Source organism: Juglans microcarpa x Juglans regia, chromosome 2D (assembly GCF_004785595.1).
Source record: "Juglans microcarpa x Juglans regia isolate MS1-56 chromosome 2D, Jm3101_v1.0, whole genome shotgun sequence".
In the NCBI taxonomy this organism is placed as follows: domain Eukaryota; kingdom Viridiplantae; phylum Streptophyta; class Magnoliopsida; order Fagales; family Juglandaceae; genus Juglans; species Juglans microcarpa x Juglans regia.
In genome coordinates this window covers 16,373,375-16,388,531 of record NC_054596.1, presented here as the reverse complement: position 1 = coordinate 16,388,531, position 15,157 = coordinate 16,373,375, and the positions used below count along the sequence as shown (strand labels likewise).

At 38.2% G+C, this 15,157-nt stretch overlaps 1 protein-coding gene across 1 annotated transcript; it reads right to left on the bottom strand.

The window, feature by feature from the left end:
- Positions 1–4,312: 4,312 nt before the first annotated feature.
- Positions 4,313–8,398, bottom strand: LOC121248580 (LRR receptor-like serine/threonine-protein kinase RGI2). Its single transcript, XM_041147076.1, has 2 exons — positions 5,240–8,398; positions 4,313–4,985 (listed from the first exon to the last, which is right to left on the bottom strand). Exons 1-2 carry the CDS (start codon positions 8,187–8,189, stop codon positions 4,468–4,470), a joined length of 3,468 nt encoding a protein of 1,155 aa, XP_041003010.1. The 5' UTR covers positions 8,190–8,398; the 3' UTR covers positions 4,313–4,467.
- Between the last annotated feature and the right edge of the window lie 6,759 nt (positions 8,399–15,157).

The following is a 15,157-nucleotide window of genomic DNA, read 5'->3' as shown; positions in this document are numbered from 1 at the left end:
TTTAACTATTTTGTAGATTGAAAAGGAGAATTTTGTACCGAGAGGTGCAAAGACCAACTTCAACATGGCACATTATTGGAATCTTTTGAGGCACCAATCAAAATAGCAAGCACACATGGAACCCATAACAAGAAAAGAAAATGTGTCATGTTCAGGTATTATTCCAAACTCAATACGATTAGGGGAAGAAATTATTCGAGAAAATGTGCACGTCGATGGCGAGAGACCTCCGGGCAAGAAGGCTAAAAAAGAAAGAGAGAAATAAAGAAAAGGTAAGGAATCACAATGTTGTGAGTCTAATGAGGCCTTAAGGCACATTAGTGATGATAGGAAGACAACGATAATGGGGAGAAGAGAAGCAATTATCAAGGTTGACATGGATAGATTTGACTTAAAACTTCTTAAGAAGAGAAAAATTAATATAGAAATTATAAAATTGGATATTGATTCCATGAATGCTGTGCAAGGAGAGTATTTCCATAATCTTCAAATGAAAATCATTGAGGAGCAAAGAAATATGTCTCTATCTCATACATAGTTCTATGCTTGCTTATGATTTATTTTGATTGGTGGTAAACTTGCTGGTAGATTTTTTGGTGGGTGATTTTGTAATGATGTTTGACTGTGTGATGACATATTTTTTTACTTGCTTGTGGATCCTCTAGTTTTCTATTGTAATGGACTTGTTGGTGGTTGGTAGAGTTTCTGGTTGCTAGTGTCTGGTGGACCTGATGGGTTTCATATTTTCTGACTTACTGGTGGACTTGTTGGTGTTTTGACTTGGTCTATTGTAATGGACTTATAAATATAATGAGGCAGCATCTATGAGTTGCTAGTGGTTTACAAATTTAATGAGGCAGCATCTATTGCTGTAATGGACTTGTTGGTTGCTCAAGTGATTTTGTAATGGATTTTGATAAATTTCATTAATAAATAATGAAATGATACATATATTGTGAGAATTTTATTTTGTTGTTGCCCTAATTAGAAGTGAAGTTCCTTGAGAATTTTGAGCAACTTTTGTTAGTACTTATAAAAAAATAAGATCTGAATGAGGGCATGATGTTCTCCGATTTTTTTCTCTCTCTAAATGAACTCCATTTTTCCTTTCTCTTTTCTCTATAGTCATGTTCATTGTTTAGTAGATGAGTAGATGATATACTGTCGTTTGATCATAAGTTTCAGTTCAATTTTAAAGTTTTATGGATATCATTATATACTTGGGTGCAAGTGGAAAGAATAGTGTTGATAGGTCTCTTCTTGTAGATCTTATGTATTTGGTTTCTCAAAATCCTGCACTAGCACATCTCTTTTTAATTTCTGGTGACATGGACATTTCTAGCATTTTACATAGTTTAAGAATAAACAACTACAATATATACTGCTTGCAAGTCATGAAAGTGCACCTGGTGAAATTAACGGAATACTAGCAATCATGTGAAATTAATGGAATACTAGCATTTTGGAAGTAGTACAACTAACCACAAATAACCACATAATCAGAATACTAGCATTTTCAAAGCATACTCGGCTAATAAATTATGAGCAGCCATGCGTACTCCATAAATGCTTGATCAGGTCAGCTTGGAGTTGAGAATAAGTGCCTCTATCCCTAATACAATGTTGTTGTGTAGAGAACTCCATAAATTCAGGTATATTATCACGTGAAATTGGTTCATAGACATTATCATCCATTTGTTTGTAAACGAATTGGTCTGCACCGAGATATAGATGACACTCATCTTCAACTATAATATTATAAAAGATAATGCATGCGTACATAATGTCCTTTAAAATTTCACAGCTGAAATACCTAGCAGGTCCACACACAATTGCAAATCTATATTGGAGTACTCCAAATGCACGCTCCACATATTTCCTTGCAAACTCCTAGGTGACAGCAAAATGTTTTTTCTTTTTTCCTTATGGAGTAGGAATAGTTTTCACTAATGTTGCCCAAGAAGGATATATATCATTAGCAAGATAATATTACATTGTATATTCATGACCATTGATTGAGTAGTTGCACGGAGGAGCATGACCTTCGGCCAAAGCAGCAAAAATAGAAGATCGATCGAGTACATTGATGTCGTTATGAGACCCAAGCAAACAAAAAAAAAAGAAAAAAACCATACCATATCCAAAGATCATAAGACGCAACATCCTCTAAAATAATAGTTTGTTCATTTACATGGCCAGAGTATATACATTTCCAAGCACTATGACATTTTTTACATTTCCAGTGCATGCAACCAATGCTACCTAACATTCAGGGAAACCCATGCCTTTGTCCGACATCTAGTAACCTTGCTATATCACTGCTGTTTGGAGACCTCAAGTACTCATCAGAAAAAATAGACACAATCACCTTAACAAATTTTTTCATACTCACCCATGCGGTTCTTTCTCCGATTCTGACATACTCGTCCATAAGATTTGTCATTACCCCATATGCAAGCATCCTAATTGTTACAGTCATCTTTTAAGAGGAAGAAAATCCGAGCCTTCCATTGGCGTCTATTTTTTGGACAAAATAATCACCATGAGCTTCAGTTGCATAATGGATGCATAAAAATAGATCACAACCAATTCGGAACTTCCTCCTAAAGCATTGGGCGGATATATTGGTGGCTTAGCAAAGTAATCATTCCAAAGGCGTTGATAACCTTCCAATGGATCACGTCTGATGAAGTATGAAGTTGAGAATTACGACAACGTGAAGTAGATGCTCCTTTGGTGGCCCTTCATTCTTCTTCTACTGCCATTGCTTTAATCATATTGAATTCATGATCAGAATAATCGTCATATACAAACTGAGGGAAGGTAATTTGAAGAATTGGAAGAAGATGAGTGGGAAGTAGTTAGAGGTTGATCTATTTATAGGGTTTAATTCGAGGTTGTTAGCTACAAGAATAAAGGTTAGCAGGAGAAGAAGGGTTGGCAAAATGTTTTTGTTAGTTTTAAGAATTGTAGATGTGATTATTGGGTAGAAAAATGGTTGGCAAAATGTTTTTGCTAGATTCAAAAATTATAGATATGATTGTTGGATGATTAGATTGGCAAAAAAAAGTTGGCAAACAATAATTTAATTATTAATTAACATATAGTCAGTATAATTGTAAGATATTAAAAGAAATTAGAAAAAAGAATATTATTATTAATAATATTTTTTTATTATTTTGGATAATAAATGGATAATCCAATATAGAATCTCTCTTGAATGGAATAGACAAAAGGTAAAACATGTGATTGTAGCCAAATTTTACCTTTGCCTTTGTCAACTTCATCTGTTCTTGCCTTGTATTAGCTCAGGCATGCTACCTCTTGCTTAATGGCATCCCTTTGCCTATTCTGATGATAATGTTCTTACTTGTTAGTTGTTATTTGAGGCCTTGGGTGTTAGCTTGGGCCTTGGCTAGATAGTTAAACAATCATTTTATCTTTTTTAGTTAATTTGGGAGTATGAGACTCTAATATGAAGTTATGAGTGATAGTATATCAAGAATAGCCTAAAGTGCCTACTGTATATTTTTAATTTCTTTAAATTTTTATTTTTCAAGTTTGCATAGCATATGAAATATTTTAGTTATATTTCTAGTTTTTTCATATCTAAAATATGATTCTTTTTTTTTTTTTTGTAATGTTTTTAGTAAACTTGAAACTTGAAAGCCCACAAAAATGATCTATTATATGTAAAGACTTGTTTAAAGCTGAGCTAAATATAAAGCCCATAAAAAGAAGAAGCTCAAATCCGACTTCGATCCGATAATTCGAAGTCGGAGTCAGATTCGGATTGAAATCTATGTAACTCAAAGTTTAGATTCGAACTTCGACAAAGTCGGAGTTGGATTTCTTGGACACCGACTCCAACTTAGTCAGTGCTCAACCCTAGATAAAATTGGGTATCGTCCTCTTTTTTTTAAAAAAAGTTAATATTTGATTGTTACCCTACCTATAAAATATTGAACAAAGTTTCCACCCAAACTAGACTTAGGCTGTGTTTGGCAAGTGAGAGTACTTGAGGTACTCTCACTACTATTCTTTACTTTATTATTACTTTTTACCTACTTTTTTACTATTCATTACTTTTCACCTACTTTTTAATATTTTATTATTACTTTTTCATTACTTTTTCACTACTATTCACAAATATTCTCAACACTTCTCAGGTATTCTCACTACCCAAACGTAGCCTTAGAATTTATTGCTAGTACATAATTAGTACTCTACCCCAATGTATGATCTAAAAGGTCAACCAGACTTGACTAGTTGCACATGTCCCTTGTCAGTTGCAATACGAATCACATATATATGACCCAAAGTTGAAATTTTGCTGATTCTGTTTATTGAAACATGTCTTTCTAACATAAAGAAACCAGATTGGTGAAACTCAACCGCATGCAGGGTCTAGAAACATAGTTTAATTAAGGAACTCTTTACTGCTTAGCAAGACTGACCTTCTACCAACTATTTGAAAGTTTTTTTAGCATTAGAGGAAGAAGAGTATAGCAATGAGGATGCAGAAAAGCTTGTGTTGTTGCTTTGGAGGTATGAGTGTTCCATCCCTGCTGATTGACCTCCACTGTGATTACAGGTTTCTTTCCCATCATTTGCAAAAGACCTCTGAAGATTAAGCATATCGACTTTCAAGCACTGATCCTCTCGCTCCTGCCTTATCTCATTGAGCATTGCTGCTACATCTTTCATGGATGGCCTGTCTTCCGGGGAAGGATTTACACAGAGCAAAGCCACACCTAGGGTCTGCAACATTTCCTCAATTTCAGATTCTGGCCGAGCAGTACTTAAGCTTGGATCCAGCACTTCAACTCCCCCTGATGATCTCTTCTGCCTTACCCAATCTACAATGTGAAGCCCATCTGGTATAGTCGGATCAATTGGTTGTTTCCCGGTTAACACTTCCAAAACCACAACACCATAGCTATATACATCACTCTTCTCTGTTATCTTCATCATGTATCCGTATTCTGCAAACCAAAAGGGCAGGAAAAGTACAGTGTCACATGGGAATTATCATTGTGAAATTTCTCAAATGGAGACTAATTTCATTGCTATGTATGAATGATCTTTTATTCCTAACATCTATGAATTTGTTAACAAAAAATCCAGGTTAGTTTTAATACGGTTTTAAACATATTGGTTATTTTCTACCATTTAATTTCGGAAATATTAACAAATAAATACTTGAAAATCTCAAATCAAAATAGGATATTTTACTTACCAGGAGCAATGTAGCCGTAGGAACCTGCGACGGTGTTGGAAGACCGTGCAAAATCTCCATCATCAACAAGCTTGGCAAGCCCAAAATCAGCAATATAAGGTTCAAATTCAAGACCAATGAGGATGTTGTTGGCCTTAATGTCCCTGTGAACAATAGGAGGAACACAGTCATGGTGTAAATAAGCCAAACCTTGAGCTGCCCCCAATACAATCTGATATCTCAGGTTCCATTCCAAGCAGTTACCGCTTCGTTCATGAAGAATACTTCCCAAGCTCCCATTGGCCACGTAATCATACATTAGCAATCTTGTGTTTTGATTCCAACAGCAACCCAAGAACCTTACGATGTTCTTGTGTCGGATGGAGCCAAGAGTGTCTACTTCAGCTGAAAATGAATCACGAATTCCTTTATTGATTCCTAACCTTTCATTTTGGGAATTGTATCCGGCAGCCATTGTTGTTGGCCAGAGCTTCTTTACTGCAATATTTTCCCCATTTTCCATTTCTGCACGATAAACAATTCCTGAACATCCCTTTCCGATTATATTGGACTCAACTAGACACTTCAAAACCTGTTCAACTGAGAAGTTCAACTTTTGGAATGGAGTGAACTGCCAACGCAATGAATCCCCTCCCATCTCAGAATCATTATCATCTCTGATCATTTTCCGTGCTCGAAAAACTGCGACAGCCCCAAAAATTGCCAATGCCACGGTCAAGGTAATTAGCAACCCAATGGCTAATCTAACTCTTTGTGACCTCTTGAAACCACTGTTGTTTGGCATACCTATTGTTGTAGAGTTGCTTAGGAAACATGCATCGTGACCCTTGGAACATAATCCTTGATTCCCTGCCAACTCCTTTGCTGATAACTGTCTAAATAGCTTGCTGTCTGGAAGATAACCAGTGAAATTATTGTATGAAATGTTCAGAGAAACAAGATTTACAAGCCCAGATAGTGCCATCAAGTCGCCTTCTAGCTTATTGTGCGACAGGTCTAGTACGGAGAGTTTGTTGAGAGCTGAGATTTGTGGTGGGATGACACTAGACAGTGCATTAAAACTCAGATTTAAAGCAATGTCAAGAGCTTCAATTTCAAATATTTCACCCGGGATTGTGCCAGAAAGTGCATTGCTGCTAAGATCAAGCAACTGAAGACTTGAACAATGGCCAAGCGAGGAAGGGATTGATCCAGAGATGGAGTTCCTACTAAGTACGAGTCTGTTCAGTGAAGTGAGTTTCCCAAAACTCCCATGAATCTGACCCACAAACTGATTTGCAGAAACATCCAATACCTGAAGATTGGTCAGAGCAGATAAAGGACTGGGCAAAGTGCCTCCAAGGGTGTTATTACTTAGGTTCAGCATTTGCAGTTCAGCACAATTGCCGATCTCATCCGGCACTGATCCAGCAATGCGATTTTCAGACAGGTCAAGGAAACTAAGGTTATTGAGGAACCCAATTTCTTTTGGAATCTCCCCACTGATTCTATTATTCGCTAGCCGAAGCCGGATAAGAGAACGGCAGTTACCAATCTCAGGAGGGATGGAACCCGAAATGTCATTAGAAATCAATAGCAGCTTTGTTAAATTTTGAAGATGAAATAGTCCGGGAGGTAAGCTACCAGTGAGTGCATTGTGTGACAAATCCAAGGCTTCCAAACTCCTGCAACCGGCCAATTCTGGTGGAATGCTTCCTTCTAGTTTGTTCTCCCAGGCTAAGAAGACTGTTAGCTCTGTCAACATCCCAAGCTCAGCGGGAATCGGACCTGATATCTGATTAGAATCAAGCTGTAACTGAAGGAGGCTTGAAGCATTTGAAAGCATTGATGGGACTGAACCGGAGATATTATTGTTACTAAGCATAAGCTCTTGAAGATTTGAGAGGTTTCCAAAAGAAAGAGGTATGCTTCCAGAGAAAGAATTCAATGAGAGGTCAATAGTTTTCAAGCTTTTGCAATTCCCGATTTCCTCAGGAATGGTCCCATCAAAATTGTTCTGCCACAATAACATCTTTTCCAGCTTCCGAAGCTTACCCAACTCTACTGGAAGTGAACCTGAGAGATCATTTTCGTACAGGAATAAGTTGACAAGCTCCGAACAGTTGCCTATATCTGGGGGAATCTCACCAGAGAGCATCGTAGTATAAACTGAGAGTGTCTGGAGCATGCTTAGTTTACCCAATGAAGCAGGTATTGAACCAGAAAGTTTAGTATCAGCAAGACCCAGAACCTTCAAATTCTGGCAGTCTCCGAGCTCATCTGGAATATTTCCTGCAATGTCTTTGTTCCCTCCGGCACGAATAACTTCCAAGTTTGACAGTTTGCCTAGTTCTACCGGTAATTTCCCACTTAAGTAATTATCAAATACAACAAGATTCTTGAGGCGGAAGCAATCACCGAGCTCTGCAGGAATTTGTCCAATGAGCTGGTTGGAGTTCAAAATCAAGTCCTGGAGATTTTGGAGCCTCCCAATGCTGGAAGGAATACTTCCAACCAGACTGTTTGAACTAACATCAATCACTGTAAGTGCAGTGCAATATCCAACATCAGGAGAGATCGTTCCGGTGAGGTTAGCACCGGAAACGATGAGCTTTTGGAGGAAGTGAAGGGAGGAGAGGTTGGAAGGAAAGGGAAGAGCCAGCTCAATAGACTGTATACTGATCTCAGTGACAAAGTTTTCAGAAGAACAAGTTATGTAAGACCAGTTACAAGGGTCAGGGTCTGAAGGGTTCCAGCTGGAGAAAGCTGAAGTGCGTGTGAGCTGAGAACTGTGAAGCCATGAATATAGTGTAACAACTTCACTGTTTCCTGTAGAAGAAGGAAAGGATGACAAAAGTACAAGAACGAAGAGAAGGAGATGATAGCTGTGGTTGTGAAGGAGGGTGGTGATCAAGGATTGCCTCGGCATTGGATGGTGGTTGTAGGCGCTGTGCTGCCTCGGCATCGGCATTGTCAATTGCCTCAAAACCCCAACCAGTCTTGGTTTTTCATTGGGTCTCTCTCTTTTTTGCTTGATTCTTATCTCAAACTCACTCTACTATGTCACCAGTACTGCCATTACTATAATAGTACTATACTTTCTTTGCAGTCAAGCAAGAAAAGGAGAGATAAAGAAAGAGAAAACAGATTGAAAGATTTGGAGCCACACCACCACCATCACTTACGCCTCGGGGTTCTGTTCTTTGCTATAAATTTATATATTTTTAATGTCTCTCTGAATTGAATAGGCAGTGCTAGAGTACGCATTAGCAGATAGTTTCATGTGTTTTTGCATTGTTTTCCTCGACATAGTAAGTGATATGGGCTGTTTCAGTTTTGATAACCGAGCCAACCCTTTGAAATTTGAAGCTCATTCACATTACCTTAATTCCTTTCTTTTTCTCTGTGTGCAAGTTTGAAATTTTAATTTAATGCTGTTCCCCATGGAGCATTTCTTATCATCTATGGAACTTTTGGGCAATGGATTTTCTATGCTTTGAAGTTTAATATCGTTGTTTTTTCTTTCTTTTCTAGGCTTCATATTTTTGACACAAGACAATAGACATGGAAGTGAAACTTGTGCTTTGTGGAATATACCAGTTTTGCAGAGAGCAATTAATAAATCCTAGTCCTAAAGTATTTTGAGATTCCCTAATATATTTTATTTATTGTTTTTTGTTCCTTTTATAGTGGGGTTTTGGGGGTGTCATGCTTCTCACTTGCAATTTCCCACTTCCCAAACAGGCAACCATGGAGAGAATTATTATATAAGAGAAAGCAATTCATTCAGCACAGAAAAAAATAATATAAAACAAAATAAAAATTCATGTGACACAGATAACAAGAGAGAAGCATCATCTTGATCTCTTCGGGACAAATTCATCGCAGAATGCAAAGCATATTTTTGCACTTAATAATAAGAGTTCTCTGCCGCTAATTTTTTTTTTTTCTTCCTACATTTCCCTCATAAATTTTATCCCTAAAATACTTAAAGCTGCATTTGGATATTGAGATGAGTTGAGTTGTGAATAATAGTATTTTATGGATCCCATTGAGATGTGTTTAATATTTTTAGATTGAGATGAGTTTAACGTTTTTAGGTTGAAATATATGAAATAGACTGAGATATATTTAATTTTTTTATGAAAAATTGAAAAAAGAATGGATCTTATTAATAATTAATTTGAGATGAATTGAGTTAGGTTCATGTTTTTCTTAAATAAATTGAAGCCTAAATTTCTTCTGAACAAATACATCACAGAATGCGCACATTTAATTTGGTCATGTCTAATTTATGTTACACAATAAATTACCAAATCTAGGGTGATAATGTTTGCTTAGCAAATACAAATGATATGGGAAATGTCCTATTGATTGTCATAAGTAATTATTAATGTAAAGATATTCCTAATTTCAAGGCTTAAGCATGTGGCGGATGAACCTACTTTCATCCCCCCAATTGGCATTGTTTATTTAGCTATGCGTCGAAGGAATAAATGTGATCATATGACTTTTCATGCAAGTCTCTACGCAAGTCAATTTGAGCAAAAGGAAGGGTGCTGCCCAATGCATGACCTTGGGAACCTCCCACTATGGAATCTAAACACGTTTTGTTTTGTTTTCAAATTTCGAAAATTTCAGAGATAGGTTTTTCTTGGACTTTATACAAAATGGTTGTCCAAAATAAATATGTTTATATAGAAATCTTTTTAAAATATGCTCTTGAAAATCATTTTTTGAAATCCATTTATTTGGTAAAATTATTTTTTTCACAGAGTAATTTGGCACGTTTACGAGACCCACTTCTTTGTACAAAGTGTTATAGCAAACGAAATTGTATTAGACCAAATCAATAAAACCGGTTAGAATCAGCCAGAATCGGCTACCAGATGTTGAAATCAAGAGAGAATCGGTCGACTAGCCATCCAATGAGGTGGAAATCGATTTGGTCGACCAGTGGTCCAATGTTAGGAGCTTGGGGTGGTAAGAAGAAAGGAAACTTGAGCTCGACAGAGGAGAGGGGTTTGTTCTAAACTGAAATAAGAAATTGATCGAACGAAGTCGTTTTGGGCATAGGGAATAAAGGAAGAGAAACGTAGCAGCAGCAGCAGCACGAAACTAACTGAAGCACACCGTTTAATGGAGCTCTTATTGGAAAGAGTCGTTTTCATAAGTAAATTTGATATGTAGTAGGTTTATTTTCATTTTCAATTTCTGTTATTTGGGAATGTTACGTCAGTGTCTGTGAGTGAAGTTCGTTAGTCACAGGCTGAGAGAAATATAAAAAAGGATGTGAGTTGAGCGGGGAGGTTTATTCTGGAATTTTCTGTTGAAATTTGTGGTTTTCATCTGGAGGCAAGTACCTCAAATACCCATTATCATCTTCAAGAACAATGATGAATATATGATTCTATCATTTATTTCCTTCACATCCATTTCCATTTGAAAAAGTATTGCCATCAGCCCACTGTTTGGATCATCCAAAACACACCATAGTAAAATAACCAAAAACACCCCCAACAAAACCCACTTCCCTCTCATTTCAATTTTTATTTTTATTTTTTCTCCCCAAACCCGTGTCCCAAGGCCTCCCCCCCTTGCCCAAGGCCTCCTGCCCCTCGCCCATCCTCCGATGTCAACTGCCGACGTGTCGTCGATTGTCGAGATGGCGGCCGACGGTGCAGATTTGGCCATGAGGTAGAGAGAAACGGCCGGTGTTGGCAGTCGGTGTGGGCTGGGGAAGGAGGGTATGGCCGAGGGGTGAACGTCCTGCGTGCTCATGAGCAGCGACACGCGGCTATAGGTGGCGGAATGTGAGCCGCAACGTGGGTGCGTGGGGTTGAGCTATAAGCGTGCGTGTGGAGGAGCAATTGGCCTTGGGCTGGGGGAGGAGGACAAGCTCGATGGTGGTGGTCGGTGGCTGCGGTGGGAGGCCGAATCGATGGCGACGGCATATCTGGGTTGCGACGGCGACACGGCTGAGAAGAGAGAAACGAGAAGGAGAGGGGGAGGAACGGGTGAGCGAGTTTTCAAAAAAAAAAAAAGTAGTTAAATCGTGACACGTAAGATGTGCTACGAATCAGCCGTGAATAGGGGCTGATCTGTAGCATTACTCTTTCCATTTTATTGTACCATTTTTATTAGAGTTAACAAGCAAGTTCATAACAAGTGGTATATGAGATCCGACGGTCCATGATGGAAGTCACAATATTCGAGCAGTAAGAAATTCTAAATTCTCAAGAGGAAAGTCTTCAGGAGCTTCATCACTGTTTGAACGAATTAACGGATATGCTGCTTAACTGGTTGGCAAAGCAGCAAAATATTCCATCGGAATGGTATGATTGAAATGTTGATGAAACAAAAATCAGCAGATTTTTCGAGAGAAGGTAAAGAAAAGGGTTTTGTAGAATTAAAGGAAGGGAAGAAAGGGGTTACAGATCCGGCAAGAGGAAAGAAAGAATCAGAAGTTACAGAAGAGAGTTTTATTTTTTGCGGTGAAAAATCAAAAACTTCAAAGGAAACAAGGGGTTTATCTCCTGCCTCTAAGGGCGCCGATTCTCATCATAGTGGAGAAATTCTAGAAGAATTTCTTAGAGAACAACAGCTTAGTGCCTTGCAAGAAGAAGACGAACAAGCTAGAAAGAATTTCCCTCTTCCTTCGTTGAAGAAAAGCAAACAACCATTTAAGCCCATGGAGGCTGTCATCTCCAGGAGAGAAGCGAAACAACCCTCTGCTGGGAAAATTTCCCCCATGGAAAGGATCCCAAACAATTGGCCACAACTCGTATGGCATCCCCCTTGGCCAAAAGGCAACTCTCAGTCTCTGTTTATATGTCGGCTTGGGAGAATTTGGGTCTATTTGGCCATGGTGAACTCTTGCCAGGTAAATCCTCAGCTAAATCGTCATAGTTTTCTCATGACCATCACCCACCCTCTTCCATTTCCACTATTCTCTTCAACTCGCGGCAATCCCTCACCCCTCTTGTCCACACCGTACGATCTACCCCCTCCCCCGCAGAAACATTTTGATATTTCTGCAGAAATTTCAGACCCCAAAGAAGATCGGTCCCGTAGCTCAGCACAAGAAAACCCTCTCCTTATTTAACTCATCTGACATTTTGAAGGCAGAGGAGACCTTGAACCAGTCACACAGGGAGATAGTAGAAGACCTAAGCCCTGCGAAGATACTCTTCCTACAAGCCCAAGTAGCTCGCCTTGTCTCCCTTCCACCCGGTCTTGCTCAACCCCTCGTCACCGTCGTCGAAATACTTATGCTAGTGACATGTCATTGTCAGAATACTGCCATACTGGGGCTTAACTACGGTGAGAAGATATTTCCATCAATCGATCATGAGATCCTCAAGGGCGTAGTGGCGTAGTTCTACTCCAACCCGCTCCTCACTGAAGATCCACATGCTACATCTGGAGTTGGATGTGGTGGACTTAGAGGTGATGGTGGCCGTGGGAGTGGTGATTTCGTTGTAATATCCAAAATTCGTGGCCGATTGGGTGGTTTTGGGACCATAGAGAAGTGGGTCAGTGGAGCATATGCTGGTCATTCTGCTGTTTGCTTAAAGAATTTTGAACGAAAGTTATGGGTTGGTGAGTTAGGCCAAGAAAATGAAAAGGGAGAAGACGTAATTGGTGCTCAGTTCTCTATTAAAGGACGGGAAGAATTTAAAAACGAGATCTCCATGACAACTCAAACAAAGAAGACCATTACTCTGGAGATTCATCCTTCGACTAGAAGCTCCTCGTCGTCGTCGAAAGGCAACTTGAAGAGGGCCAAACCCTAGCCGTGGTGCAGCAGTATGGGGTGGAATCGCTGGTGGCTGTGTAGCAACAGACCCACAGAGAAAGCGTCGCCACTCGCCGAACCGCTGCTAGCCTTACCCTTACCTTCGAAGGCCAGATCTGGCTTTATACCACGATTGAGCATTTTGGAAGTTCCAGGATGGAAGCTCCCTCTCAGTCTCTGCTCAACGCCGATCCAGAGCTCCCTCTTCCTCTCTTGGCTCAACGAGAGAACACTGGAACTCAAAAGGTGTCACTCTGTCATTTATGTGTTGTTTCAAATAGAAATTCGTGAGAGCCCCTCAAGAAGTTTAGAGCAGGAATTTAAGTCGACTACTGTCGAGAAATTTACTCAGGGAGAGCTCGTCATTGTCAGTTGAGGAATTTCCTGAAGAGACACGTTTGGTTGCTCATTCCATATCAATTCATCATTATAATTTTTTTTAAATTTTAATATAAAATATAATAAATAATTTAACTTTTTTAAATTTTAAAATAATAATAATATTAAAAAATAATATTTTAATAATATTTTATCATTTCAATTCAACTCAACTCAGTTTAACATTTAAATACAGTCTAACAGTCAACAAGTAACTGAAGAAAAAGAGGCCTCACAACCTCTCTCGGCTTTACAATCACTACGTACAAATGAAAATCATTTTGGGTGAAGGTCTCAAAGTGAAGTACAGTGAAGAGCAGGCTAACCAAAAGAAACTCCTAATTGAATTTTAGGAGGCCTACATTTTGTTTTATAAAAGACAGGGTACACTCTGGTTTTCAAGTATAGGAGAGGCACATAAGCCATACTTGGATCCAAACATATTGAATACATCTCCTAAGTCAATTCTAGACAATGTGGAAGGTGCTAGTGCTCTAGATCCCACTGTAGCTTGCATTGATAATTACGATAAAAGTGTCTTCTGTAAAAAAAAAAGAGATGAAGGGATTGAGGTCAATGAACGAGAGATGCAGTTAGGGTACGTTTGAAAATTAAATTAAATTCAACTAATTATTATAATTTTTTTAAATTTTAACACAAAATATAATAAATAATTCAATTTTTTCAAATTTCAAAATAATAATAATATTAAAAATAATATTTTAACAATATTTTATTATCTCAACTCAGTTTAACATCCAAACGCAATCTTACTAGAAAAATTAAACAATTGTTATGTAGGTTAGACCAAGATGAACTTGGGTCCAAAGATTCTAAAGATGACAAAATCGTGGATAACTCTTCAACACCACTTGGGAAGTTGTGTGTACTCGAGCAGAATGTATATGGCTTCACACGCACAAGATTGAGGACATTTTGGGCAAACTGTCGCAAGATATCTAAGGATCTGTCAACAATGCATGACCCTGGTGCTAACATACCCAAGTGGGGTGATTGGTTTTATGATGTGTTCTACCAAGGGCCAATTACACTAATGTTCTTAACCTTGAGGACAAGGTTCTTGAATGGGAGGAGATTATTAGGATCTTGGGGTGGCAGGAAGAAAGGAAACTTAGCTCGATAGAAGAGAGGAGTTAGTTCTGAACTGAAATAAGAAATTGGTCGAACGAGGTCATTTTGGGTGCAAGGAATAAAGGAATAGTAATGTAGCAGCAGCAGCACTATGAAGTTAACTAGAGCGCACCGTTTAATGGAGCTCTTATTGGAACGGGTCGTTTTGATAAGTTGATTTGATATGCAGTAGGTTTATTTTCATGTTCAATTTCTATTATTTGGGAATGTTACGTCAGTGTTTGTGAGTGGAGTTTGTTAGTCACAGGCTGAGGAAAATATAAAAAGGGACATGAGCTGAGAGGGGAGGATTATTCTAGAATTTTCTGTTGAAACTTGAGGTTTTCATCTAGAGGCAAGGTACCTCGAATACCTATTATCATCTAAAAGCACAATGATGAATATATGATTATATCATATGTTTCCTTCTCATCTATTTCCATTTTATTGTTCCATGTTTATTAGAGTTGCCTAGCAGGTTCATAACATCCAATCAATTCAATTCTCGGTTTGCATAGGGTTCAAACTGGTGAATCCGATTATATATGTTTATAGCTTTTTATATGCTTATATAAATCGACGCCATTTAACATACTGTTTAACTTAAGTAAATTAAATGTTTAACTTAAGTA

What these genes read in the sequence shown, in the direction of transcription:
- LOC121248580 (XM_041147076.1), bottom strand. Translation starts at nt 8,189, where the DNA reads ATGCCGATGCCGAGGCAGCACAGCGCCTACAACCACCATCCAATGCCG. An exon ending in CTACGGCTACATTGCTCCTG is followed by an intron (nt 4,986 to 5,239) that starts GTAAGTAAAATA and finishes TTTGGTTTGCAG; the next exon opens with AATACGGATACATGATGAAG.